General features: G+C 37.0%; 1 protein-coding gene across 2 annotated transcripts in view; it reads right to left on the reverse strand.

The window, feature by feature from the left end:
* LOC143670130 (interleukin-1 receptor accessory protein-like 1) overlaps positions 1-26,678 on the reverse strand; it is a 992,918-nt gene that overhangs the window by 862,581 nt on the left and 103,659 nt on the right. For both annotated transcript variants that reach the window (XM_077144759.1, XM_077144760.1), the window contains exon 2: positions 12,719-12,824. In XM_077144759.1, the coding sequence (XP_077000874.1) occupies positions 12,719-12,800 (82 nt within the window). In that variant the 5' untranslated portion in view covers positions 12,801-12,824. The remainder of the gene's footprint in view (positions 1-12,718; positions 12,825-26,678) is intronic.

The raw sequence follows: 26,678 nt of genomic DNA on the forward strand, positions 1-26,678 counted from the left end.
CTAATTATAGTAGCATAATTGACAAACTGCCATTTGGAACAAAAGAGGAAAGTCCATCTCAGATCTGCTTCCCAGGGTAGCTGCAGAACTTTTGACTTCAGCTACTACAATTCAGGCATGGAATTATACACAATAACCATGAATGGGCAGGTCATCCTAACAGCGAAAGATAAAACTCTAATCCCCGCTTTCCAGAGAACTGCAAACTTTCCAGTAAAAGTATTCATTTCATGTCAGTTAAATTTATTCATTTGCTCATGTAACAATTTGTCACTGAATGCTATGTGCAAGGCACTGGGTGTAGTCTTGTAAAGATTAAGAAGTTAAACTATTTCTGGTATTGAAGAAGAGTTATGGCATGCACATAAATAGCCAGGGAAAAACACAGTGTGGTGATGAGATTCATCAGCATACTTAAATCTGGCAATCAAATACAAATATGCATTGAGCACTAATTATGCAATGACTCTTTTAAGCACCATGATTCTCAAAGACATATACATAAACATGTGTAAGATTTGTACACTCAATGAGCTTCTACTATTTAGTTGGGTAAATAAAATACAGATGTTAAAAAACGTAGCAATCATACATCCTAATCGTTTTTGAATCCTTGGCACCTGGCCTATAGTAGTTTCTTGATAAATCTGTTTTGTGAATGGAGAGTTAGCGGTGAGTATGTGTGTGAGTTTGTGTATGTGTGTGGTAGGTATATACAGGTCGTGTTAGCATTATGAGTTTTTTTGGTTTTTTAGCACTATGTTTTAAAAGAAGTCTGTCACTTCAAAAAAAATGCCCCCCTCCTTTTGTTTGTTTGAGGTGTTTTGCTGAAATGAGCAAGGGAAGACCAACTACTGTGGTCCTCTACTATAAGGCACATAAAGAAACTTAAAAGAACAGTGAAGAGGAAAAACTGGCTTTAGGAAGATACTCTGCAGGAGAGATCTACTACAGGAGAGGTTGTGGCCCCAAAACTGAGATTTTTAACTTCATTTGTCTAGGGGGCCAGTCTCAACACTGTCCACTAAATCTCGACCATTGTGAAAATCCAATACGTGTTTGACTGGGAAAGCAGACTAGCAATTCATCATTAGCAATCAATTCGCCACAGAATTTTTAATTTAAGAAGCTGGAATGCCCTTTCAATCAAACCCATGCCCTCCTTTCTACTACTCCTGCTATGTCCTCAATTCATCATTTTCTTCCCCATGTTTCCCACCCTATGGGCTCAGAGCACTTTCCAATCCATCTGATCAAGCTACTCCAGCTATGATCCCTGCTTAAACGTATCCAATGGTTTCTGATTTCCTACAAGGCTAAATTCACTTTTTTTGTTGTTGTTGTTCATGACATACAAAGCCCTTTGCGATCTGGCTTCCATTGATCTTTTTCAACTTTTGCTCCTAAAACATTCCCTTCTCTTTACACTCCTACTGTGCTCCAATATACTTGTACTCCCGCCATATTAAACTCTATCATGTGAAAGCTGCTCTAACATACCTCTGTGATAGATAGAATGCCCCACACGCAACCCTTCCGCAAAGATGTCCACATGCCAATCCCCACACCTTGTGAACATGTTACCTTACATGGCAAAACAACTTTTTCAATGGGATTAAGTTAAAGACCTTGAAATGGAGAGATTATCTCGGATTAGCTAGGTGGACCTGATATAATCACAAAGACCCTCCTAAGAGGGAGGGGGATCAGCATCAGAGAAAGACAGGTAGTAATGCAAGCCCAGGTTAGAGATAGAGATTGGAAGATGCTATGCAGCTGGTTTGGAGATGGAGAAAGGGACCACAAGCCAAGGAATGCAGGTGGCTTGTAGAAGCTGGAAAAGTTAGGGAAATGGATTCTTCCCTAGAGCATTCCCCAAGGGAGACAGCCCTGCCACCACCTTGATTTTAGAACTTCTCAGTTCCAGAAGCGTAAGATAATAAATTTGTGTTGTTTCAAACTAGTAAATGTGTGTAGGAATAGGAAACACCTCTAAATGTCTTGTATCACTTGTTTTTTAGCAAGGCCTTTATAACAGTAGAGATCATAGAGTATTCATCTTTTTTTTATTCCCCATAGAATTCAGGCCTAATGCTTGTCTATAATATGCCTCATGCTTTGTTCAAGAATATTTACTAAATATAAAAGTGCCACTAGAATTGAAAATATAAAAGGACAATTACTAGAGAACCACCAGTTGCAAAGATATGACAGATAACATGGGTTTTATGATGTGAAAAAGCATGCAGCTGCAAAAATTAGCATGCCATATGTTTCCAGAAAAACACCAAAGTTATGGGGGAACTGTATAAACCACTTTCAGAATACAAATCATGGATATGAATAATTAAGAATGAGGTGATCAAAGACAAATCAATTGCTTTGCTTCTTTTGCAATTTCCTATAATTTTGTTTTTCTAAATAAAGAATCCAAAAGACAAATTCTACAAACAGTAAACATTTTAATCTATTTTAAACTCAGGCATAACTGATATCAGTCAATGTTACTAAGCACTTAGTACAGTAAGAATCCAATAAATACCTGTTAACACTTGTATAAAGCACCTATTATTTTATCCCTTGGGAAATGAAGAAGCTTCCAAGAGACATTAGATCAGAAATACATGAGACTCTAAAAGAAACAAGCATAAACGAGTATTGTACGTAAACATAACATATAAGAACTCATGACTGGAAACAGTTGGAGATTTTCTCAGACTTTGGAAAGACAGTTACTAGGTGTATACACATGCGTTTGTATATGTGTGTGTTATATGCCTTTTATTTGAAAAATGTATCGATAATAGCTAAGATGCTTTTGGAATGTTTCTTTTTTAAAAAACAAACAAACATTGTTGTTCAAGATTTTCCCTCCAACTTAGATCTTATTTTTCAGGATATGCAGGTAAGGGCAATGGCTCATTCAAGGTAAGTGTTGCTTGCTGACCAGGCTTTCTGTCAGTTTGACTATTGTCAGGCACTCCTGCCTCCGATACCACGCCTCTAGACTAGCAAGAAACCGAAGCCCTAAAGCACAGACCCATCCTCATGCCTTCTTCAATTCCATATTCCTACTAGCAGTGAACTTATTTCTATCAGTGAACTGAAAAATATTTAATGGCTTTCTCCTTTTGACTCACGAATCATTAGAATGACAGACCTTAATGAAGCAACATGTTCAAACAAAGAATATTTTTTTAAATACTCTATAATATGAATGTAGTTCTCTACATAATTTGAACTCTGGTAATACATGGCTAGTAATATATATATACTTTCTTTTCCCTTAAAAAAAATCTCAGTGAAAATTGTGATTATTAAAAATATGCCAAAAACATAACAACAGAAACCTGTACATTTTCTTAAAATCTAAGGCAATAAATTAAATGTTTGGAAAATGTTACTATCAATTAAAATAATCGCTGAACAATAATTTCTTTGAGGTTTTCTTTGCATGCTTATTTTCTCTCTGCTTTCTGTATTTATAACTGCATTTTGATCAACGCTGAAAAGCCACCAGATGGCACTGTAGAGTCCAATTCCTTTACAGACTATATACAGGAAAAACCCAAGAATCCTCTTTGCAAGTTTAAAGTTTTTGTCCTTTTCTCTGACACAACTATTTCATTCAACAAAAAATACCAATTCACCAGAGTATTGAAATCTTTTCTCATCACTGATACAAAGATTTTTATTTTGTCATTCACAGCTTCATCATATTTCTGTCATGTGTGGAATACAGAGTAACTGGAATATGCTTTCAGAGATCAAAGTAAAATGCCAATGACAGAGCTTTACTGAAATCAAGGTAACAATATTCACTAGGAAATGTTTCAGTATAGTTAGTAAAATATTACTGAGAACTGAATAGTGTTTAGTGTACCCATAAGAAGCTCACTGGTACTCAAAAAAAAATGTTTAGAGATAACCCTCAGAGATCTTAAAACTCTGCAGAGTCATCTATTGCCCTTTCCTTCAGACAACGTTTTCCATGCAACGCAGCATTCTAGATGTCTTAAGAAACTACAACTCTACAAAAGGAAATTTGCCTTAAACAAGCAAAAATAGACTAAAACACAGGTTAGTATTTTGATCTGCCAACCCCTATTTCATTTAGACACGTCACCACCTGCAAAGGAAAGTGTCTTTATTTTTAGTTTAGTATTGTAACTATATAGAACTAAAAATCACAATTTTTTTTCTTAATCAAACCTCTGTTTTAAACTGTTAACATCCTCTACTCTGTCGTGTTAGAACAAATGGCGAAGGTTAAAGTTAAAGATAGCCAGCACTGGCCCTCAAATACCCTGGCCACAAATTCTGCCCATCTACATGCAGGTGATCAATTTGCAAATATGTAAAATACGTTACAGAAAAGAAGTGTCAATTTCTACTCTGAGTATGCACCGCGGCTGCTCAATAAATACTGTGAAATTAACAAATGGATCAACTATCTCTATTAAAGATGTTGCAGTTCAAAACTTATACTTACGAAAAAGGAAACTGAGAACCTGCAAGTTTGAGAGACTTGTCCAAATCAACAAGGCTCATTAGAAGCTGGATTGCATAATCCTAATTGGAACAAACACGGCCTCTTTGGGAAAAATGACTCAGAGCACGTCTTTTTAGTGGTCGTCATTGTAGACAAAACTTTGTATGTCAATATTAGCTGTCTGTAGAATTGTCCTGCCAACTTATCATCGTCAACATGAGGATTAACCATGACAAATTTGAATGCACTCATAAGCCACCTATTTACCTGTTTGTGTGAACTGAGGGAAAGAAAATTTAATTTGTATTACCCTACCTTGAGGGGGTTAGTCTACGGCAAACATATTTCGAAGTCAGGTAAAACAATTTTTGATTGGAGAAAATTCTATACTGTCTATAGTACAATTCTTTCGAAACATGGATGACTAAGCATATTACAGTTGTTTTCACCCAAATATAAGAAATGGAATTTCTAAAGAGTTAAGCAAATGGAAAGCAGCCCTTGTAAAATACTGATATTGTATTGTACAAAAAAATAATAAATCTGACATTGCCTTCTTTCAGGCATCTTCTCCTCTTGAATTTTGATTTAATGACCTATTTTTATTTATCTGACTCAGCTGTTCTCAGAACTTAACACTATCACCCTTTCATTTTGACATTTTGTCTCCTCTTGGTTTCCTTTCTTCCCCTCTTAACTTTCATTTAGTCTCTTTCCTTAACTGCTTACCCTTTTTCTGCCAACTTTTTTTCAAGGCTGATGTTTCACAAGACCCTTGATCTTCTTCTATTCGCTTTTCCTCTCCATCTTCTCTAACTGCATGCTCAGTTATTGAGTCCTCAGTGATCTCAATCCCTAGCCCTGCTCCTAATATGTGGATAACTTCAAAATCCATATGTCTGGCCTTGATTTTTAGTCCAAGCTTCAGAGCAGTAAGTCCACCAGCTCAATACTTCCTGCAACCGTCATACCTCATATTTTCCAAAATGGCGTCATTCCATCCCTACTCCCTAAGAAAACTGCCCCTCCTCCTGTGTTCACTATCTCTGTAATTGCTGATACCATCAATCTAACTTTCTCCTGAAACTGTTTTGCCATCCACCTCTAAACATCCATTCGACCTCATTTATTCCGCCTCTGAAACAGGTTTTCAGTACCGAGGACTGCTTTTTAGGTCCTCAATGTTCCTCAACGTGATTTCTACCCGGGTGCTGGCCAGTCACTGTGGAATCCCACTAGTTTCTCCTCCAGAAAACAGAACTGGACCATGCCACTCTGTTGGGGAACCCTTCATACCCTGATTGTGTCTTTCCTTCGTTGTAAAGGCAGTTTCAGTTATGGAATTGGATGAACATGCATAGTACCATCACTTACACAGCAAGGAGCGTCCCATTTTATGGTACACAGAAGACACTACAATGAATAGATTTGTCCAATAAGAGACCCAACCTCACAGACTGGCTTTTCTACTAAAGGGATTTGCAGAGAAGTTAAATACCTCAGCTGAAATGTTTTGCAAAGAGCACAGGTTACTTCAAGTTACCACAAGAGAAAAGGGGTGTTTTGGAAAGTTTATTTGTGGACTGCAGATGAGGCTGAAAAGTTATCAAGACTCAAAGCAGCACTAGGGTCTGTCTGCTGTGTTCTCCTTCCCTGCCTTCTTTCATTCCTCTTTCCTTGTCCTGATTCCTTTCCCCCTTTCCTCCTCTGGTCTCTACTACTTCTCTCTTCTTTTCCTCATGGATCACAGATCACACGGTCCCTTCAGCAAAAATTTTCAATTTCCCTGTTCTTATCTCCTCCATTTCCATCTGGCTCCTGGCTGACCATCCTTTCTCTGGTCTCCAGACCACATTTAGTAAGAAGCTTGTTTGAACGACTTAGCTAATTATTAGCGTTAGTAGACAGAAGAATTTGCCCCCAAAGATGTCCATGTCCTAAGCCCTAGAATCTGACACTATGTTAACTTCCATGGCAAAAGGGACTTTGCTGATATGAAAGATCTTGAGATGGGGAGATTATCCTGAATAATCCAGGTAGGACAACACAATCACAATGGTCCTTTTAAGGTAAGCAGGGAGTCAGGAGGGTCAGAGTCAAGGAGGAGATATATGATGGAAGCAAGGGTGAGAGTGATGTGGGGCCATGAGCCAAAGAATGGGAGAAGCCACTGTACAAGCTAGAAAAGGAAAAGAGTGGATTCTCTCCCCAAGCCTCCACGAAGATCAGAACCCTGTTAAACCAAATCCATCTTCTGAGCTCCAGAACTTGTAAGATAATAAATTTGTGTCACTTTAGGCCACTAAGTTTATGGTCATTCATTACAGCAGCAATAGGGAACTAATACCCTGGTGTTCCAACTTTTCAAGTCAATTCATGGATCACTCACAAGTCTACAACAGACTTCCAGGCGATCAGGGGTTCATCCTCTGGCCCAAGCACTTGCCACTTGTGTGCTGTCATCTACAGTATAAACGTCACTCTTACTGTCTGTGTCTCCACTGGTGCCTCCTGCCCTCTCCCACTGAACCTAGAACGTGATATCTCTTCATGACTCCCGTGATACAGTGACACGCTGCTACATGTATTACCATGCAACAGACCCCTCTCCACTGAAATACTACTCAACTTGCAAGACTTGCCCATTTTGACTTTTATGTTGTCCAGGTAAATTTGCCATCAGTCAGGTATCCGTCACCACAGCTGACATCAATTTGTGCCAACTGTACATCAAATGGTGCCGGCAATTAAAACTGAAAGGGTCAGTTTGTGGTGAAATTCACAGGTATAACAGATAATGATTAAACAAAGATGTTGGATAATTTTATCAGTCACATGCAAGTTCCATGTTTTGTTAGACTTATTTTTAATTAAAGACATCATTTCAAGGAATATTAAGAGTACTCTAGATCTAACTTAAAAATGTGTAACAAGTTAGCACAATGAATAGAAGAGGGGAAAATTTTTTTTAAAGCCAAATTAAAGAGTATTTTTTTCACTTTAAAAAGTAAAGAAACAAAGCCTAAGAAGTTTGGTCCTGTAAGCTATCCCAAGGGAAAACAAGGAGAAACGCCTCATACTTTTTGACAGATTTCTCAAACTGGGAATAACCACATGGTAACGTAATAAAAGGCAGATGCTGAGGGACTGGTTGCCTGTTAATCACATGGAATTAAGCTCACTGACTTCCAGGAATGCCCAAGAGAGCTCATACACATGAATCACACTGGCATGGGATGGAAGTACCCCAAAAGGCTTTCTCACTCCTATTCTGTTAAATTCCACACTCTTTACACAGTAGCATAATTTATTTTACTTAATTAAATAAACACCCAGAGATGATGAACACAAAGGTTAGAAACTAAATTGTGTCTTTGGTTATTTAACTACCCCTATTCTTCATAAATTATTTGGGCCTAGAAGCATGCATTTGGGAAAGCCTCTTGTGAGGTTTTTGCCCTCTTCTTGCTGTCAGGAAGAATTATTGCACCTAAATAAATAATTCTATTCAAACAGGTGTCCACTGTCAGATCCTGGAATGAAGATAAGATCAGCTCCCTGTGGTAACCATTTTACTTTCTAGTAGCTGGTGGCTTTAGGAAGCTTTTATATATATTAAGTCCCTTCTAGAATAACATGTGCTCTTCAATTTATGTAATATAGCTCCTTACTCTACTCCATATTTTCTCATAACTATGAATATTTTTTATTCTATACTGAAGTCACTTGCCTATTTATCACGAATCAGTAATCATGAGCTACATGTGATACCCATTACTGAAAAATACCATTACAACCAAAATGTCTACCTAATGACATGAATACTTCTTTAAAGCAGCTCTAATATTTGAAGACTACTTCCCTTTCTAGCAAATGTTGCACTGTACTTCAAACTCATGAAGTCATTAATTTTTTGTAAAGGTTCACTGTCTTTATCTAAACCTTTAGCATGACTTAGATATTGCTCACTCTGAGTTTAGTTTTTGCTTCAGTTGTCTCATATTATACATTATACTAATGTTTCTCTTAGAAAAAGAAATACTTTAGTTTAAATGCCTCTATTTTATCTTTCTTTTACCATGTCGTCCCTGTAGCATCCTCACTGATCCAATCCAGTGGAACATTAAAGCCACACATTCATTCATTTGCTCACTCATGCAGTCTTTAATTCAGTAAGAACTTTCCTTGAACCTTGACTCTGGGTCACACACCACGTTTAACACAGTAGGGGTTATAAGCATACATGAGTTATGTGCTCAACATCTCATAATCTGGAGACAGACATGAAAGCAAAGACAAAGCATGAATCATTGCGGAGCCCCGCCCCTTCCATAATCTTGACATCCAGGCCACTCTAGTATAGTGTGCCAAACTCTTCACCCAAATCACAACTCACACTTCCGATTCCCTCAAAGTGCTAGAGTAAACAATAGTTTACAGTATTTCCATACCCATAAACCTTTCTGAAATGCAATTGCTTTTTTTAAATGTAGAAATATTTAAGGATAAACATTAGCACAGCCCATACTGATTTCTCTTGAAATGACCGTATAAAGTGATAGCATTTTCATGCACTTTATCTCTTCATACAAAGCAATGACAATGTTTTTAGAGGTAATAAAAAGTTTACAAAAGCATAATGAGAACATTCAAAACGCGTTTTTTTTTATTTGCAGGCAAACAGACACAAGAGTATTAAAGCTATTAATAAAGACACAAGAGTGTCAAGCTAAATTTTCTGAACTGATTGAGATATAAGGACTTACCAAGCATTTGCTTTCCATGGGGTTTTTAAATACAGATTCTACAATTGACAGCAATTCAAATGTTTACTTGCTGAATTACTACAACACTCCACACACTCGAGTGGAATCAGTAATATTGATAGTCTTCCCCTCTTTCTTCAAGTGCTACTTATAAAAACTAAAAGAAGGATATAAAGTTGTTCCACAAGAAAATCTATTAGGCAACAAAGACTGAATGCCTGCTTCCATAGGTGTTAAAGCCTTGATTCTAAATGTATGCCCAACTTTAGCATATTATGTGAGAGACCAGATTCAATCCTTGATGGCCATACCACATGCATATCCAAAGTGATGTTTTAAATAATACTTTTTTAAAGTTTAACTTTTAAATATTTCAATCAAGGATGTTATGATGGAATAACTGCTTTATCATACTGAATCTGTTTCTTCAATTAATGGCAATGGGAGTATAAGCCATTATGATAAAAAATAATGCATCTCTAGTTTGTGTATGAAGATCTCCTATGGCGTTAACATTAGTTCTGTTAATGGGAAACAAAACCTACTTCTAAATTTTTATGGACTGTCCATATGTATTTATCTACAATAAACACTATACATATTTAACATGCCATTAAAAACTCAATCAACAGGACGGGCCACGGGGGCTCAGCAGGCAAGAATGCTTGCCTGCCGTGCCAGAGGACCCGGGTTCAATTCCCAGTGCCTGCCCATGTATAAAAAAAAAAAAAAAAAAAAACTCAATCAACATTATTACATGCATTATAATCATAGTTTATACCTTCTCAGTTATTAAAATACTTTGTTCTGGCTTTCTAGTACTCACAGTGAAATAAAAACAATATCCAAGCAAAAGATGTGAAAGGCATTGGGTTATGAATCATGTTTGCAGAGCTTTCAAAAAGATTCATAAAATCAAGCATCAAAAGAGTTTAATTGATAAGAGAAAACAACAAGGATAAGTAGCCCTCTCAGTTAATAAGAAAGATCAAACATAAAAAATGAATTTTTATTCCCTGGCCTTGGTGCCTCTGGTTTTATAGGTTGGGCTGAGTGTGAAGATTGGGCCATTAATCTTTTAAGGAGAAGATGCCTCTTCTACTTGATCTATGGAGATCAGCAGTGATGCTCTTCAGTGAGTGACAGATCTGCTTCTCTCAAGCAAAGGTGCCATGGTAACAGACATCAGATGAAATAAGCACAAGCTATGAAAGTATATGGCTAAAAAAAAGCTTATTTATTTCCAAATTGCACAATCTCAAAGGGGGGGAAAACACCCTCCCATCCATCTGAGTCCCAGAATTGACACTGGGGTACTCCATCTCAATTTATATTATTCAGAAAGTAAACAAATGAAGTATGCTGTGTAATCTCAGTACCTGCATGATTTAACATTTTTAAGTTACCATATAGAAAATACATTAGGTTTGGGAGGGGTGACATAGTTTTGTGACAACTTTTTCTTTATTTGAAGAAAGCAAGTTCTCAACACTTCTGCCAAACTTGGGAGAGCATTTCATTACCAACATCCTAAAATAATTATACCAAAGGGATTGAAAAAAAAATTTACTTTGAGACAGGTCGTTGAATTTTCTGAGGTCTCCAGAGTAGAAAGAGATACAAATTGTCAACTGTCCCACATTTCTAGCTCTGCTGCCATGCTTCTCAAACACACAGTTGGAATTTCATAAAACTTTTATTCTAAATTAGATGAAACTGTCACTATCATTTAATAATGGAAAGGGAAACCATGTCCGCATTTCAATAAATAAACCCCAGACGTGACACATAAAGAGTTGAAAAATCGTTTTTATGTAGTCAAGTATGATATCCAGAAAAATTAAGTTTAGGAGGATTAGTGAATATTTCTATTTTGGATGAACAGTTTTCATTTTCTTATAATATTTAAGCAGATGAGCATTTCTCTTCTAGAGGGCTCGTATCTTGAAGATCCATGTTAAATGTTTCTTAATGTAAACTGCTTATTTAGGAAATACCACTGTTGGAGAATTTATCCGCTTTTGTCACTATTTACTCCCCTTTCCATCCACTCTAACTCTCAAGCATATGCTAGACTTCCCTTGCAAGTGGTAGATAGACAAAGAAATCAAGATATCTGCTGCTCGCCAGTAATCCAGTCAAATCCCAACAGCCGCCACACCACTACCCAGCCCTAGGGTTATTTCGCATTTAGGGAGATCCACCAAGAACAGGGAAAATAACATATGGACAGAGAAACACCTTACTTTCTCACATTGACTAAAACCATATGAACGGCAGATATAACAGTTGTATACTAACCAAAAGTTCCAGAACCCATAGGCTCAGTAAAATTTATTTTACTCTCAACTGCGCACTATCACCATCCCCTTGTCCACACACAAAACTCTCCACCATATCCCCCTAGACTTCCTCCCCTGATTGGGTGAGAACAAGCCAAACTCACTCTACTTCCCTCCCATGTGACCTTTTTTAGTATATTATCATCAACGTGAGTTGAAAGCCCCTTAACCCAGGGAACTGTGAATGGCTGCTGCCCAGCCCCATGTCAGCCCTAGCATTCCCTCTCCTTTCTGAACTCCAAATCTACATTTGTTCATGCAATTTGTGACACAGCAATACTCGGAAGCTTCTGGCAAGTTATCTTTTTTGCACATTATCTTTCTGGAACTAACAGACTTAATACATTCTACTTCCTCGTTATACTCAGGAGCTGCAAAAATTCTGTAATCTCACATAAAGTATGAATATGGCAAGGCTTTGTACCATCAGTGACTTATTAGATAACAACTTCACATCAATAACAGTGTTTATTCAAAATCTCCTTGTACATTTCACTAACTCCAAGTATCAAAAGTCAATCAAAAACTAAGATGCCTGATAACATGTAAAGGTTTCCATAAAATTTCATATTAATCTATTTAGCAGCTCCCTTAATATTACCATTCTACTTCATCTCTATTTTTCCTACTAAAATATTAGGGAATATCTCCATGACATTTTCTTTGATAACTCTGGTACATTCTTTAAATACTTGCAAATAATTCAACAAATCAACTGAAATCAGGTGAGAAGGAACCTGCCCCAGGCATAGCTGACACTGAAATGGTAACATCAAAAGTTAAAATGAAACAATTCACACTTAATATTTCCATACAAAAATTAAAATGATACTCTAAAAAATGTGCAAATCATATAATAAAATGAAATAAAAATGCAAGCTTTCAGTATTGAATCCATTTCAATTCACAGTGGTTAACAAAATAAGCCATATTTTTTAACCCATTACCTCCTTCCTAATCCCTTATGGACAGACTCCACCCATTTAAAGAGATATATACACACTCTCTCCACAATATGGATTCCCATTAATTCTCAACCTCTTCACACAAGGCACACACATAAATTTCCCATGGCTCCAAGCCATCAAAAGGACAGGGAAGGAAGGAGTTCAGCTTACCAGAGCCTCTTTTGGTCACAACCTTCAAACTCTGAATAAAAGTAGCATATAAGAGAATCAAGTGTGGAATCGGAGCTTTCATCTTCCAGCTTTTAAAGGCTGTTCCCTAAAAGAAAAAAAAAAGGTACATATTTTTAAAAGATATAACAATTTAATAAGACTATTTTTTAGACTTTTAATCAAGCATGAATGGGGCAACGAACTCCACAAAAACAAAGAATATGAACATCACTATTATATTCTCCCCTATGTTAATGGTTCCTAAATAAACTCAAAGCAGTAATACCAAAATTACGCCTTTATAGACCCCTCAAAATGTTTAAAAAATCTTACATTTCCTTAAGACATAGAATCTCCCCAAATTTAGAGGCCCTATTTGTATTTAAATAAATGAAAAAACACCTTTGATAGGAATACTTCACTAACAAGGTTTTAATATAAATAAGCAAACAATGACATTTTTAAATGTTCCATGCCATAACAGATTATGGTTTTAGTGAACACCAGCCTTTCCAGTCAAAAAGAAATCATAAATTCCATGCCTCTAAGCATTTAATTGTGATTTTACCATTCTCTTTTCCAAAAAACTCGAAAAGATACTTCAAGAGAATTTTAAGACTTTATTCTCCATTGAAACAAAGTACACTGTCCATGAAAGCTTGAAAGATATATCATTTCCTCCTATTACAAGGTTCTCAAAGGGGCACTAAAAGCGACACTAAGCTAGAGTTTTGATTTCAAAAAGGACACATATATCAGTTGAAATTAACTGAAATGAACATTGTCTTCCTCAGAAAAGCATTCTTCTTTTCTTTTCGTATGAGAGTGAGATGGCAGAGCTGAAAGACTCAATTTCATCAAGTAGCAAGTCAGAACACAGCTCAAATATAGTGTCAACCCAAGACAGCACAAGTTTCTTTGCAAGACATCTGAGGACTGATCATACCCAGCTTTCAATCACTAATGTCTTTATTAACGATGAAGAAGCTGAAACTGTGATTTGACAGTCACATTTTGTGCTCTCCTAGAGCCTCAAATATCTCTGATATTTTTAAACGATTAATTCATTCACATTAATAAAAGTCTGTTAAAACACATTTTAATTCACAAAACAAAATGAAAATCCATTCACTTGCATCAGCGTGTCACCATCATTTTAATCAGAAAGTCAGCGAATTTTTAAAATAGCACTGAGAATAAGCTATTTGAATGCCAACACCTTTAAAAGATGATCGCTTGCTTCAGTTTTCTAACCAGGACTTTTAGTTCACCTAAAGAAAGAAATGAAACCTAGTCCAAAGAGCCGACTCATCAGATACATCTGACAAACTGCCACATTAAAGCGCACGCCTGAGTCATGCATTCCTAAAACCCAAATCCCATTTGCCAACCACGGCACTAACCGGAGCTGCGGGAAATCTTCAAGTTGATATCTTCAGCCTTCAGGTTAGCAGCAAGAATCAGTTCCTCTCTCAGTGTGAGTTTAATCAGCACTGCCCACGAAACTCCAGGATCCAACTAGACACCGCAAGACCTTCCAGCTTAACTATCTTATTACTTTATTCTTGTTCAAAATACTAATTCCTTACTCATTTCATTTATAGGAAGGATACAGGCTGGTTGGTGATTCTATTTCTTAAAATTAAATTGGTTTGGAAAGCATCAGTTTCCTAAGATTGTGAGCCTTAATTGAATCTCTCGAAACTGTGTATTAGGGAAAACAAAAACGAATTATGTAGCATTTCACCAACTTACATCTTGGTCGATATACAATACTCCTTACAAACCTCTGGAGAAATCCATTGTATCTTAAATTGAAGGGCAGATTAAATATGTCTAGCCATAGACATCCAGGCATACTGTTCTTGTTGCATAACTAAAATTTGCACCCAGAAATAGTAGTGCAAACTGCATTTAAACAGTTAATGAGGTTCTTGTGTATTTTCTTATGGTAACTCATAGAATCAGTGACCTAATTTCAAGACGCTTTCATTTCCAGATCAACCAATCTGAAGTTACTTGCATGTTTCCTATCAAGAATACCATTCACTCCTTAATTTCACGTAAACCATTCTTAAACTTGATACAGAATGCACATATCGTGGTGGTTACGAGGAGGGCTCTGAAGTCACTCTGTCTGGGTTCTCACCCAGCTTTGTTTATCAGCTGTATGATTTGGGGCAAATGACTCAACCTCTCAGCACCTAGTTTCTTCATTTGCAAAATAGGTCTTATAACAGTACATGTTACGCTGTGTTCAAAACAGCACTGGCACACAGAACATAATAAATGAAAGGTGTTGTTGTTAATGCAGTTGATTATTATTGTTATTATTACTAATATCATAGATTGTACTCATAGTCTCTCCTGTGAAGTTTTCTGTACGTACCAGCCTTCTTTATATCCCACCCACACAATTAGCTTATGTATTCATTTATATGTCTTTCTCTTATCAGACTCAAAGCCCCTCCAGGGTGAATGTGTGTATTAGTCATCTTTGTATTTCTAGTGCTCAATGACTGCTAGTTGAAACAATGAATGAATGAGAGACTAAATGTAGCCGCTATTGTACGCAGTTGAATTCTGGCATTCATACTCATCATTTTATAAACACTTACTGAGCATATACTAGTTACAAGGTGTTGTGCTATGGTGCAATGGGGACATAAAGACAAGGCAATGTAGTCTAATAAAGAAGGCTCCCAGACCAATAAAGGAGACAAATGCTTACTTACTTAATTAGACTGGCCCTGATGCCATATGGTGAGTATAATGGGCCAAGGGAGTAGAGGGAGGAATCTATTAATTCTGCTGCAGGTTGGGTATAGTGAAAGCTTAGGAAAGGACTTTCAGAGGAAGAAGTGTTTCAGTGGAGTCATTAAGGAGAGGCTTTCTAAGGGAAAGCACATTCCTGGTTCAGGACAAAGGATGAATGAAATAGCACGTGTGGTAGGCAGAATAATGGTCCCCAAGGATGTTCACATCCTAATCCCCAGAACCTTGTGAATATGTTATGCTACATGGTAAAAGGGACTTTGCAGAAGCAATTAAGTTAAAGATCTTGAGATGGGGAGTTTATCCTGGATTATCCAGGTGGATCCAATGGAATCACAAGGTGGGGTGGGGGCAGGGGAGCAGAATCAGAGAGAGAGAAGACGTAATGATGGCAGCAGAGGTCAGAGACTGGAGTGATGTGCCTTGAAGATGGAGGAAGGGGCCATGAGCCAAGGAATGCAGGCAGCCTCTAGAAGCTGCTAAATGCCAAGAAAGAGATTCTTTCCCTGAGCATCTAGAAAGGATGCAGTCTTGCCAGCACCTCGACTTAAGCTGAGGAAGACCTATTTCAGACTTCTCTGACCTCATGAACTGCAGGTTTACATAATGAATTTGCACTATTTCAAACCACTAAATTTGTGGTGATTTGCTATAGCACCAATAGGAAACAGAGACATCAAGGATGTGAAATAACAAGTTCCAGGAATGATCTGAAATAGGCCAAAGAGTGTGAACTGTAGTGACTGAATTTGAAGATGGCAAAGTAGGATTGCTAACATCATGATATGCAAGGTAAGAAGTTGGGACTTTCCTAACTTCATAACCCAACAATATTTCATTCAATTTTACTTTCTTTACTTTTTTATCATGAAAATAATATGTATATTGAATATGTTTCCTCAGAATACATGTAATGACTCACCTGATATTTCTGACTCACTCCCCTTTCACACAGTCCTAAGATTCTTTGCAGTATAGACAATGAAGAGCTGGTGGGTGCTTCTAAGTGAATAATTGGAACTGCGTCTTAGAATGCACAAATTAAAGTTGAAAGAAATTAGTTAGCAAATACAGGAAGAGGAGAAAAGGAGCCAGCCTTAAGGCAGTAGCAGTGAATACTGGGAGTAGAAAGTAGATTTGGGAATAAATAGAATTTGATGATATTAAAGGATGTAACATTATAAAGCAGCTTCAAAAGTGGATCAGAGGGCGGGCCGCGGTGGCTCAGCGGGCAAGAGTGCTTGCCTGCCATGCCGGAGGACCCCGGTTGGATTCCCGGCCCCAGCCCATGTAAAAATATAATAAAAACAAGATGTTTCCCTTTCTTCCTCCCTTCCTTCCTTCCATCCTTCCTTCCTTCTCTGTCTTTCCTTCCCTTCCTCCCTCTCTCTTTAAAAAAAAAAAAAAAAAAAAAAAAAAAAAAGTGGATCAGAGGCTTAACTTGAGCAACTCAGTATATTGTGATAGCATTTACCAATATATAGTTATACAGAAGACATTTTAGGCTATCAGGGTAGAGAAATACATTGTTATATTTTGGGCATGTTGAGTTAAATTGACCATGGAATCTCCTCTTAGAATTATCTCGTTGCTAATTAAAAATACTAGCCAGGAGTTGAGTAGAGAGATGGAAGATAACTACATTGTAATGGTAGTTGAAGTTAAGTGCATGGATTAGGAAAAACAGGGAGAATGAGTAAAGAGAAGGTACCTTAGACTTTGAAACCTTGGGGCCTACAGATATTTATGTGACAGGCAATGGAGTCAGGAGGGAGAAAACAGAAATAACAAAAAGCAAGCAGTTAAAGGGAGAGTGGATCAAAAAAGAGGTCGATGAAAAAAGCAAGGCTATTTAAGGGGACAATCAGTAGACCTCAACTATTTGAAGGATTAAAAAGAGACAGGTGGCTTTAGAACTAAGATGCTGGTGATGACATCGGTCAGTCTTCACATTAGAACAATGAGATCATAATCAGGATATCTAAGGTGAAAAATAAGCTTCATTTTCTTGTTTCTGAATGGTAGGGTAGGCAGTCTAGATTAATAACCTAAGGGAGAGAGTTGAGGGTAGAGAAGACGCTGGACATATATGTAAACTGAGGCAAAGGCAAAGCAGAGGTAGAGAGTGGAGATACCTTGGGGCCTAAAAATATTTATGCAACAGGCAAAGTCAAGAGAGAGAAAAAGGAAGTAATGAAAAGCAGTTTGAGGCAGTGTGAATCAAAAAGAACATAGATTCAGAAACATAGGAAGGATGAGTAGAGAAGAAAAGCGGTTTAGGCTTTGTACCCTGGAGCCTACAGGAATCCAAATCTAAAAGGGAATAGATGTTAGTATGGGGAAGCTGGGAGACCTCTTTTTACAGGCAGAGGAGAAAGAAAGTACAGGTGATTGCAGACAAAGATAAGTTTGGAAGTGCAATGGAGGGGACCCACATAAATTATTCTACTTATAACATAGAGTGAATGGGCTTCGGAGTCTTACTGTATATTAAGCAGGTTATTTCATCTTTATAAGCCCCAGCTTTCTCATCTAGAAAGCATGGGCATAGCTATGTGCTGTATTTTTTTTATTTCATTTTGACCCACATTTTTTTCCCAGCGGTTTGCAGTAGCAAATACACCTCAAAGTTTTACAAGCCTTAAATAAAATAACTGTCTTATGTTGACCATCCCATTGTGTTGTTTAACTGTAGCATTTGATTGTACACATTTTCTAGAAATGTTAGCTTCCTTTTCCTATCTCCTCTTTCTCTCCTTTCCAGGTTGGTAAGTAATAATTAACTAAATAATACACTATATTTCATTTAACCCTTAAAAGTCTTAACATTAACTCACTATTAAAACGACCATTTTTCACTCTAAATTAAAAAATATTTTTAAAGTCTTCGAGTGTGTATAATAGAGATAAAATATTTTCCAAGTCCACGATTAACACAAAGCAATGCATTGTTAACGTTATGAGACAGAGTCCCTATGCAGAGGAGAAACAGAGACTCTTACAGATTCTACAACTGAAAGTTACTGAAAAGCATGACAACATTAATCACAGGAAAACTTCTTTATTACAAATTAGAATAAACCTTTCATTGCTACCTTGAGGAAATCCACCATTCATAAATTATGAAGATATTTATACATTTATTTTTAAAACTTGCTGAGTGACAACTATGTTTCAGATGCTTTCTAAATACTGGAGGTATGAAATGATAAGGAAATGGTCACTGCAGCCAGGGATCCCATGGAAGAGAGACATAGAAATTCATAATGATAGCAAAGAGTCTCATGTCATAAGAGAAGAATGTCCAAAAGTCTATGTGAAGTCCGGGGGTGAAAGTCTCCCTGGCAACATGGGAGATAACTTCCAGGGATGAGCCTGGCCCTGGCACCGTGGGATCAACACCACCTTCCTGACCAAAGAGAGAAAACAAATCTAACAAATAAGGTATCAGTGGCTAAGAGAGTTCAAAGAGAGTCCAGCGGCTATTCTGGAGGATACTCTTTTACAAGCTTCAGCTAGATGTTGCAAATTACTTACCACAGTTTGCCAAACCCCAACCAAAACCATTTCTGTTAACCCTCAACGACACCTAGGGCTCTATCTGAGATTCTACAAAATATTTCACACACTAAGATTAATTTCCGGAAACCTACAACCTCCAGAGAGTTTCAAGGCCAGATAAGTCCTGAAACCCAGAGGGGTCAGCCTCTCCAAGAACATCAACTAGTTCCATCCCCTTATCCCCTATTGTTGACACCCTTTCCAACATGATAAAGTTAGAACGGGCATAACCCAAACACTCCTAAAGACTGGGAGAAGGCATTATAACAGAGAAGGAGAAGGCATTATAACAGAGAAGATAGGATTTAACAAATGTGTATGACTTGCTGAATCATTATATTGATATTTCTTTTACTATCCAGTGTCTTGGAGCTGCTAGAAGGAAAAACCTAAAATCGTCAAACTGTAACCCATTCCAAACTCTGAAATCTGTTCTATAGCCACTTGTTACAATGTATTTTGAAATTCGGTGCTTTTTTGTATGTATGTTAAATTTCCCAATAAAAAATGTTTAAAAAAAAAAAGTCTATGTGAAGTGCTTAGATCTTCCTGGAGTGGTCACAAAAACATTCCCAGATAAGAGTGACATTTGGGCTGACTTTGGAAGTAGGAAAAAAAAAAAGGTTCAAAGACTTTGGAAGTAGGAAAAAAGTGACTAGGACAGAGCAGGATTAAACAGTAGGGGGCAGGAGATTCCAGGTAGAGAAGGACAGAGAGAGACTGTGGCACAGTCAAAAAGCCACTAGTGCAAATAAAACAATATACTTGACAATCTATTCAATTCAGGGACATATGTAGGGAGGGGTATATTTAGATCATCTAAAATAAGTTTTAGGTCATTGAGATAATTTTTTTACAAATTGGCCCAGATATGATTTTTTTTTTTTACACAATCCTAACCAGAAGCATTCCTACACAGCCTCGCTCACAAAGGAGCATTAAGTTCCCAGATCTTGTAACTAAGCTTCTATCCTAATCGCCAAAGGCTGATTCAGAATCTAACTGAAAGGCCAAGGTGCCTGTAAAACCTGCAGGCATAGAGATCTTGACAGATCCCCCTACCAAGTAACAAAGAATATAAAATTCAATGGCCAAATAACCCTGCCCACAATGCATGCATTCCTTATTTAAATATAGTCCTGAGAATTAAACACTGTGGAATTTGCTGTGGGGCAACCTGAAATAAAATGCTTTGGAATGTCCTGCAGACTGGTTAATTCTGCAGCAGCGCCTACACTTACTGTATGGGTGGCCCCAGGAGAGGCTGAAAAGTTGTAATGGAATCCAATAGGGAAAGGGCTCGCTTGTCTCTCAGGAAGGAGTGGACCACATACTTCAGTAGGTGGGAAGACAATGACATCTAAGGAACTGAGTGGCATAATCAGCTTCATATTATAAAGGAGTAGATCAAATTTTGTTTGAATCTACTAATAAAATAAGACCAATAATATAACAAAATTAAAGTGAGTATGAGTATAAAATACACAAGGACATAAAAAATCTAGAATGATTTTCTGGGGCTACAAATTATGCAAACTTACTTAACACAATGTACTAAACCAAGAACAAATATGAATAGATAAAAATAATGATTACTTTGTCAATATTGACAAAAAGTGTCAGTTTGTTCCAAATAAATACTAACCACTTCTGGTCCAAGCCAGGCTTATTTTTATTGTGGCTCTTGAGAAATTAAGTCTAAAATGTGAATGAAATAATAAACAAGATAGAAATTTAGAAAAAGGAAGAGGACTTAACTAGGACTTGACCTACATGATATCAAAATACGTTATAATTCTAGTCTAGTTGAATGCATAGTACAGCCACAAACACAGACATATCCAGGAAGGATATACGCAACACTACAACAGATGTAACAAAACATAAGAACAATATAAAGGAAGCATATACCATTGAATAAAAAAAGATGGTGCTTGACCCACCCCAATAAAGATAGAGTAAGATGCTTCAGGGTTCTGTTCTGCATTCAACGCTTTGAACAACAAGCAAGAATTGGCAGAAACATTTTCCTCCAAGCTCCAGAAAACAGTTACTGCAATAACAGGGCAAGCCACAAATCCAGAAACGGGTTACATAAAAGCATTAAGATCTCATGTCGGGTGGGCCACAGTGGCTCAGCAGGCAAGAATGCTCGCCTGCCATGCCAGAGGACCCGGGTTCCTTTCCCCATGCCTGCCCATGTAAAAAAAAAAAAAGATCTCATCACTCTGGCTGGCCTCTCCACTCCACACTGGCTCAGGACAGAACTGGCCTCCACTCACAGTGCAAATCCCTGGTCCCAGTTCTGGAGGGATCAGAGTAACCCTCATGCACACACTGGGAGCATGTATACCTGGCCCACTCTGTCCAGTGGTGTCTTGAGGGAGTCACCATACCAGAATCTGCCCTGCATGGAGAAAGCAGTCTCCAGAGTTCTCCTACTGAACGCTGTAGGAGAGCAATCAAGCTGTGCTGCCTGGACCAAGAGGCTGCTTGTGTAGGAAATGCAGTGTTGTGCCTAGGACTGTGAGGAAATTGTTTCCTAGGGAAGAGGGGACATTTGTATCCATGGAAATACCTAGGGCCACATATGCATACTCAAGACAAGATACATGCACAGAAAGCATGAGGGAGGTCCCCAGGCTTTGGCTTAGAGATATTCTCTAAAATATGGTATGGTTTAGCCCTGAAGGAGAGCACAGGCACAGGTCAATCTGCCAAGCGTTTTTTTTCCTTCTTTTTTTTTTTTTTGGTGGTGCTGGGGAGTGGGAGGTGGTGTGGTTAGCTTCTAGTATTCAAGGAAAGTTCTCTCTGTCTTAACACTAGCTGGATACATGATTAATGAATGGACACCTTTAAATTCTAACAATAATACATTAAAATACCAAAATGTCCAGGTTTCAACAGAAGGTTACAAAACATAAAAAAGAAGAAGGAAGCAGTGGCCCATACAAAGGAAATGATTAAAGCATTAGAACCCTTCAATGACGAAGACCAGACCTGGGACAAACCAGAAAAAAGGCTTCTTTTTAAAATGGTGCTGAATATGTGCAAAGAGCTAAAGGAAAACTTGGACAAAGAACTACAGGAAATCAGGAAAATGATAGATGAACATAAAGAGAGTATCAATAGAAGGTTGGGAATTATGATGGTTGGGAATTATTTGATGATTTTTCAAACAAAGCTGAAAACCACAGTAACAAATAAAAAAATTCCCTAGAGGAGTTCAACAACACATTAGAGCTAGCAGAAAAATGTATCAGTGAACCTGAAGACAGGACAACTGAAATCATCCAGTCTGAGGAGCAGAAAGAAGAAAGAATGAAGAAAACTGAAGAGAAACTAAGGAACCTGTGGGATACAATTAAATGTATCAATATATGCATTGCGAGAGTCCAACAAGGGAAAAACACAGGGGAAGGGAGAATATTCACAGAATTAAAGGCTGAAAACTTCCCCAATTTAATGAAATACATGAATATACGCAGCCAAGATGTTCAACAAATGTCAAACAATTTAAACCCAACTTGTCCCACAGGATGGCACGTTACAATCAAACAGTCAAACTTAAAGAAAGAATTCTGAAAGCCTCAAGAGAGAAGCTCCCTTTTCACATACAAGGGAGTCTTAATTAAGTGTCAATTTATCATCATAAAAGGCAGTGGGAAGACACATTTAAAGTGCTGAAAGCAAAAACCTCCAACCAAGAATTCTATTCCCAGCAAAACTGTCTTTCAAAACTGAGGGAAAAATTAAGACATTCCCAGATGAACAAAAACTGAGAAGGTCTGTAACCACTAGTCCAGTCCTACAAGAGATATTAAAGGAGTTCTTCAAGTCAAAAGTAAAAGACTATGGACAACAGATCAAAGTTACATGAAGAAATAAAGATTTCTGGTGAGGGTAACGACAAGGGTGAATGTAAATGCCTGTACTATTGTATGTTTGGTTTGAAACTCCACTTTTTAGTTCCTACAGGATCTAAAAGGCAGATGCATAAAATATAACGATGACAATGGTTTTGGACTAATAACGTTTAAATGTGCAATATGTGACAAGAATTATATCCATAAAGGTGAAGAGATAGTGGAATACAGGACCATGGTCTGTATATACTATTTTTGTGTGTGTATGCTATACGGCAAGGGGTCACATTTCATTATTTTTCCATACGAGTATCCCATTATTGTAGCACCATTTGTCAAATTTTTGTTGTTTGTTTGTTCGTTCTTTTGTTTGTTTTTGCCTGTTTTGGGGAAGTACACAGGCCAGGAATCGAAACCAGGTTTCCCGCGTGGCAGGCAAGAATTCTACCACTGAACTACCCTTGTTACTGAAGTTAATTTGGTATCAAAGCAAACAAGATTGTTACAGATTTAGAGTACTAAATTTAAGCCCCATAGTAACTCCAAAGAAAATATCAGTAAACATGCAAGCTCACGGAGACAGAGATTACAGTGTAGATTTCCAGGAATGGGGGGGGGGTCATGGAAAATGGGAAGTTAATGCATAATAGGTGTTGGGTTTCTGTCTGGGGAGATCAGTAAGGTTTAGGAATGGAAGGTGGTACCACAATATTGTGAATGTGACTGAACCCACGGAATGTGTTTGTGAGTAGTTGATATGGGAAAGTTATGTATGTTATATATGCAGTCCCACAATTTAAAAAGAAAGAGAAACTAAAGATACAATGAAAAGTAAATTCAATGCATGATCCTGGATGGGCTCTAACAAGGGAGGAGAAAAAGTTCAAAGGAACATTATTAGGCCATATGAAAAAATTGGAGCATAGACTGTAAGCTTTATATTAATATTAAATTTTTGGCCCTGCTAACTGCACTTAAGGTGGTTGCAGAAGTGAATATACTTGTTCTTATAAAATGTGCATGACAGTAATAAGTGTTCAAGGAGCATAATGTATACAACCTACACTCAAGTGTTCAGAAAATGGACTTGACAGAGAGCTAAAAAGATAGCCAGATGGATATATAAATGGAATGACAAGGCAAATGTGGCTAAATTTTAGAGTTGTTGGATCTAGGTATCTTCAAAGGTGGCGTATGTTGGAGTTCTCCAGACGGGGTGTGCATTATTTTCATAACTGTCCTGCAAGTTTGAAAGGATTTCAAAATAAAAACTCAAAACAACAACAACAAAAAACTCATGCTTGAAAGAGATGACTATCTAGGGAGAAATAAAGTTAAAATCACACATCCTATCATATTCTAAAATTATTAGAATTTTAAAGAATTTTTATAAAAAGCTCATCATAAAATTCCAAAGAAGACTTTCACTATCTAATCTTCATAAAAGGAGAGTTTACCATCATAAAGCAATAGAAAGAGTTCTAAAGAGAATGTCAAATTTTACATGAACTTTTCTTTTAATTATATGGAAAATTAAAGGTCAAATTACAAATTAGCAAGACTATTCCAACAAAAATTACAACAGGCTAGTATTCTTAACAGAAAAAATAACTTTTACAACTTTATTGGGAAAGGGAGCAAACAGATGAATACAGAAAATGGACAAATAGAACGAACAGATAATATATAACACATAGAAACTACATATAAAAATTTTTCAAATACACTTGTAAATTACAAATGCATACTAAACATATTTTGTACTTTTCTCAAATTAAAAAGATGCTATATTTTGCAATGTTATCTATATATTTATATATATACAATCACAGAGAAAGAAAAACAGTTAATAAAATTTACTTAGATGAACATTTATTATGTTGCTGTGATACAGTAAAACAAGGAGACTCACAATCTGATGGTAGGAGTAAATATTGTTACATTCTTACTGGAAAGCAATTTACATTATATGCATATATATATCCTTCAAAATATGAAAACACTGTGAATCTACCATCCCACTTATTGATAGCTATCTGTGGTAGTAAGAATTCTAATCTGGCCTCCAAGATTACTGCCCCCTAGCATTCATACTCTGTATCATCTCTTTCCTTCCAGTATGGGCAAGTGTTGTAAAGATGATGGGATATCACTCCTACGATTATGTGACATTATATGGCAAAGACAAAGGAGTTCTTTTTTAGATGTACTAAAGGTCAATGATCAGTCGATTTTAAGTCAATCAAAAGAGAGATTATCCTGGGTGGGCCTGACCTAATCAGGCGAGTCCTCTGCAAGAGGGTCTAGAGGCCAGAAGCAGAGGAAATCAGAGAACTTCAAAGCATCACAGATGTTCTCCTGTTGGCTTGGAAGACTCAAACTGCTATGCTCTGGTGAGAGTCACAAAGTAGGGAACAGTGGGCAGCCTCTAGGAATTGAGGGCCTCAGACCTATGTCTGTAAGGAAATAGATTCTGTGAACAACCACATGTTCTTGGAAGAAATTCCCAAGCCTTAGGATGAGATCCCAATACTGGCAAACACCTTGATTTCAGTCTTGTGATACCCTGAGCAGACAGCCCAGCAAACCCATGCCCAGATTCTTGGCCCACAAGAAAAGTGAGACAATAAACTTGTTCTGTTTTAGGCTTCTAGGTTTGTGATAATTTGTTACTCAGTGACAGAAATTTAATATACTACTTTAGATAAAGAACAATAAATCCTGATAGAGATTTATGTGAGGATATGTTTAGGAAAGCATTATTAATTTATCTATATATTAACATAGAGAAGTATTAAAGCAAATTATAGAGACTATCTATAAGATGATGTATTATCCAACCTTCACAAACGTTTTTGAAGAAGTTAATCACCTGGAAAAATAGTCACTGCCAAACAGTGTTGTTAGGAATAATACTAACATAGATGATAAAAGAATGACCAGGAAGAACAACAGCAGTATTTAATATGATGTTTGCTATCATAAATAATTATCTTGGTATTGATTTTCTTCTATAATGTTTTCTGCATTTTTTAAAAAAGAACATGCATTGTTTCTCATAAATATATATATATGCATTTGTACCATTTTAGGTATTCCTTAGAAAGGTTTATGGAATTAAATTATTCACAAAGTTGGATGCTTTACTGTAATTTTAATTCTACAAGACAAAAACACAAATTTCTAAATCCAAGAGTCATCCTAATTACCCACAGTATGCCAAATATTTCCCTACTACAACACTTTCCAATCTTCTCAACCATAAGATTCACTTTAATGGGTCACTCCAATATTTGACTGTTGTAGGTAGCAAGAAGTTTTAGTTTTCCAGTTAAACTCTGTATCCAGAGCTCTAAAACAAACACACACGCACATTTCCTGGTTTGTTTATAATACCCAATAAACCATTGCAAGGATATAATAGTCCCCAAGTAAATAAATTCATTGGGCAATTAAAGAAACAGAGTGTATATTGTACAAGAAATATCCTGGTTAATGCATCCACGTGATATCACTTTAAGGAAAATTTTCAGACTCTGGAATGAGCCAAAGAGATCACTGGCTATCTTTTCAATGGAATGCCACAGCCTCTGAAAAGGACCTGATCCTATGCAGTGTGCACCTTTGTCTTTGAAGGGGCTACTTTACAACTCTGTACAGATTAAAGTTAACTTCTAGAAATCTAATAGCAATGCACATCTTATCCATAAAAAATGCAAATTAGTTGTGTCCCGTGGAACGAAACCGATGATTGCTCT

The sequence above is a fragment of the Tamandua tetradactyla genome, chromosome X (genome assembly GCF_023851605.1).
Source record: "Tamandua tetradactyla isolate mTamTet1 chromosome X, mTamTet1.pri, whole genome shotgun sequence".
NCBI classification, from domain to species: Eukaryota; Metazoa; Chordata; class Mammalia; order Pilosa; family Myrmecophagidae; genus Tamandua; species Tamandua tetradactyla.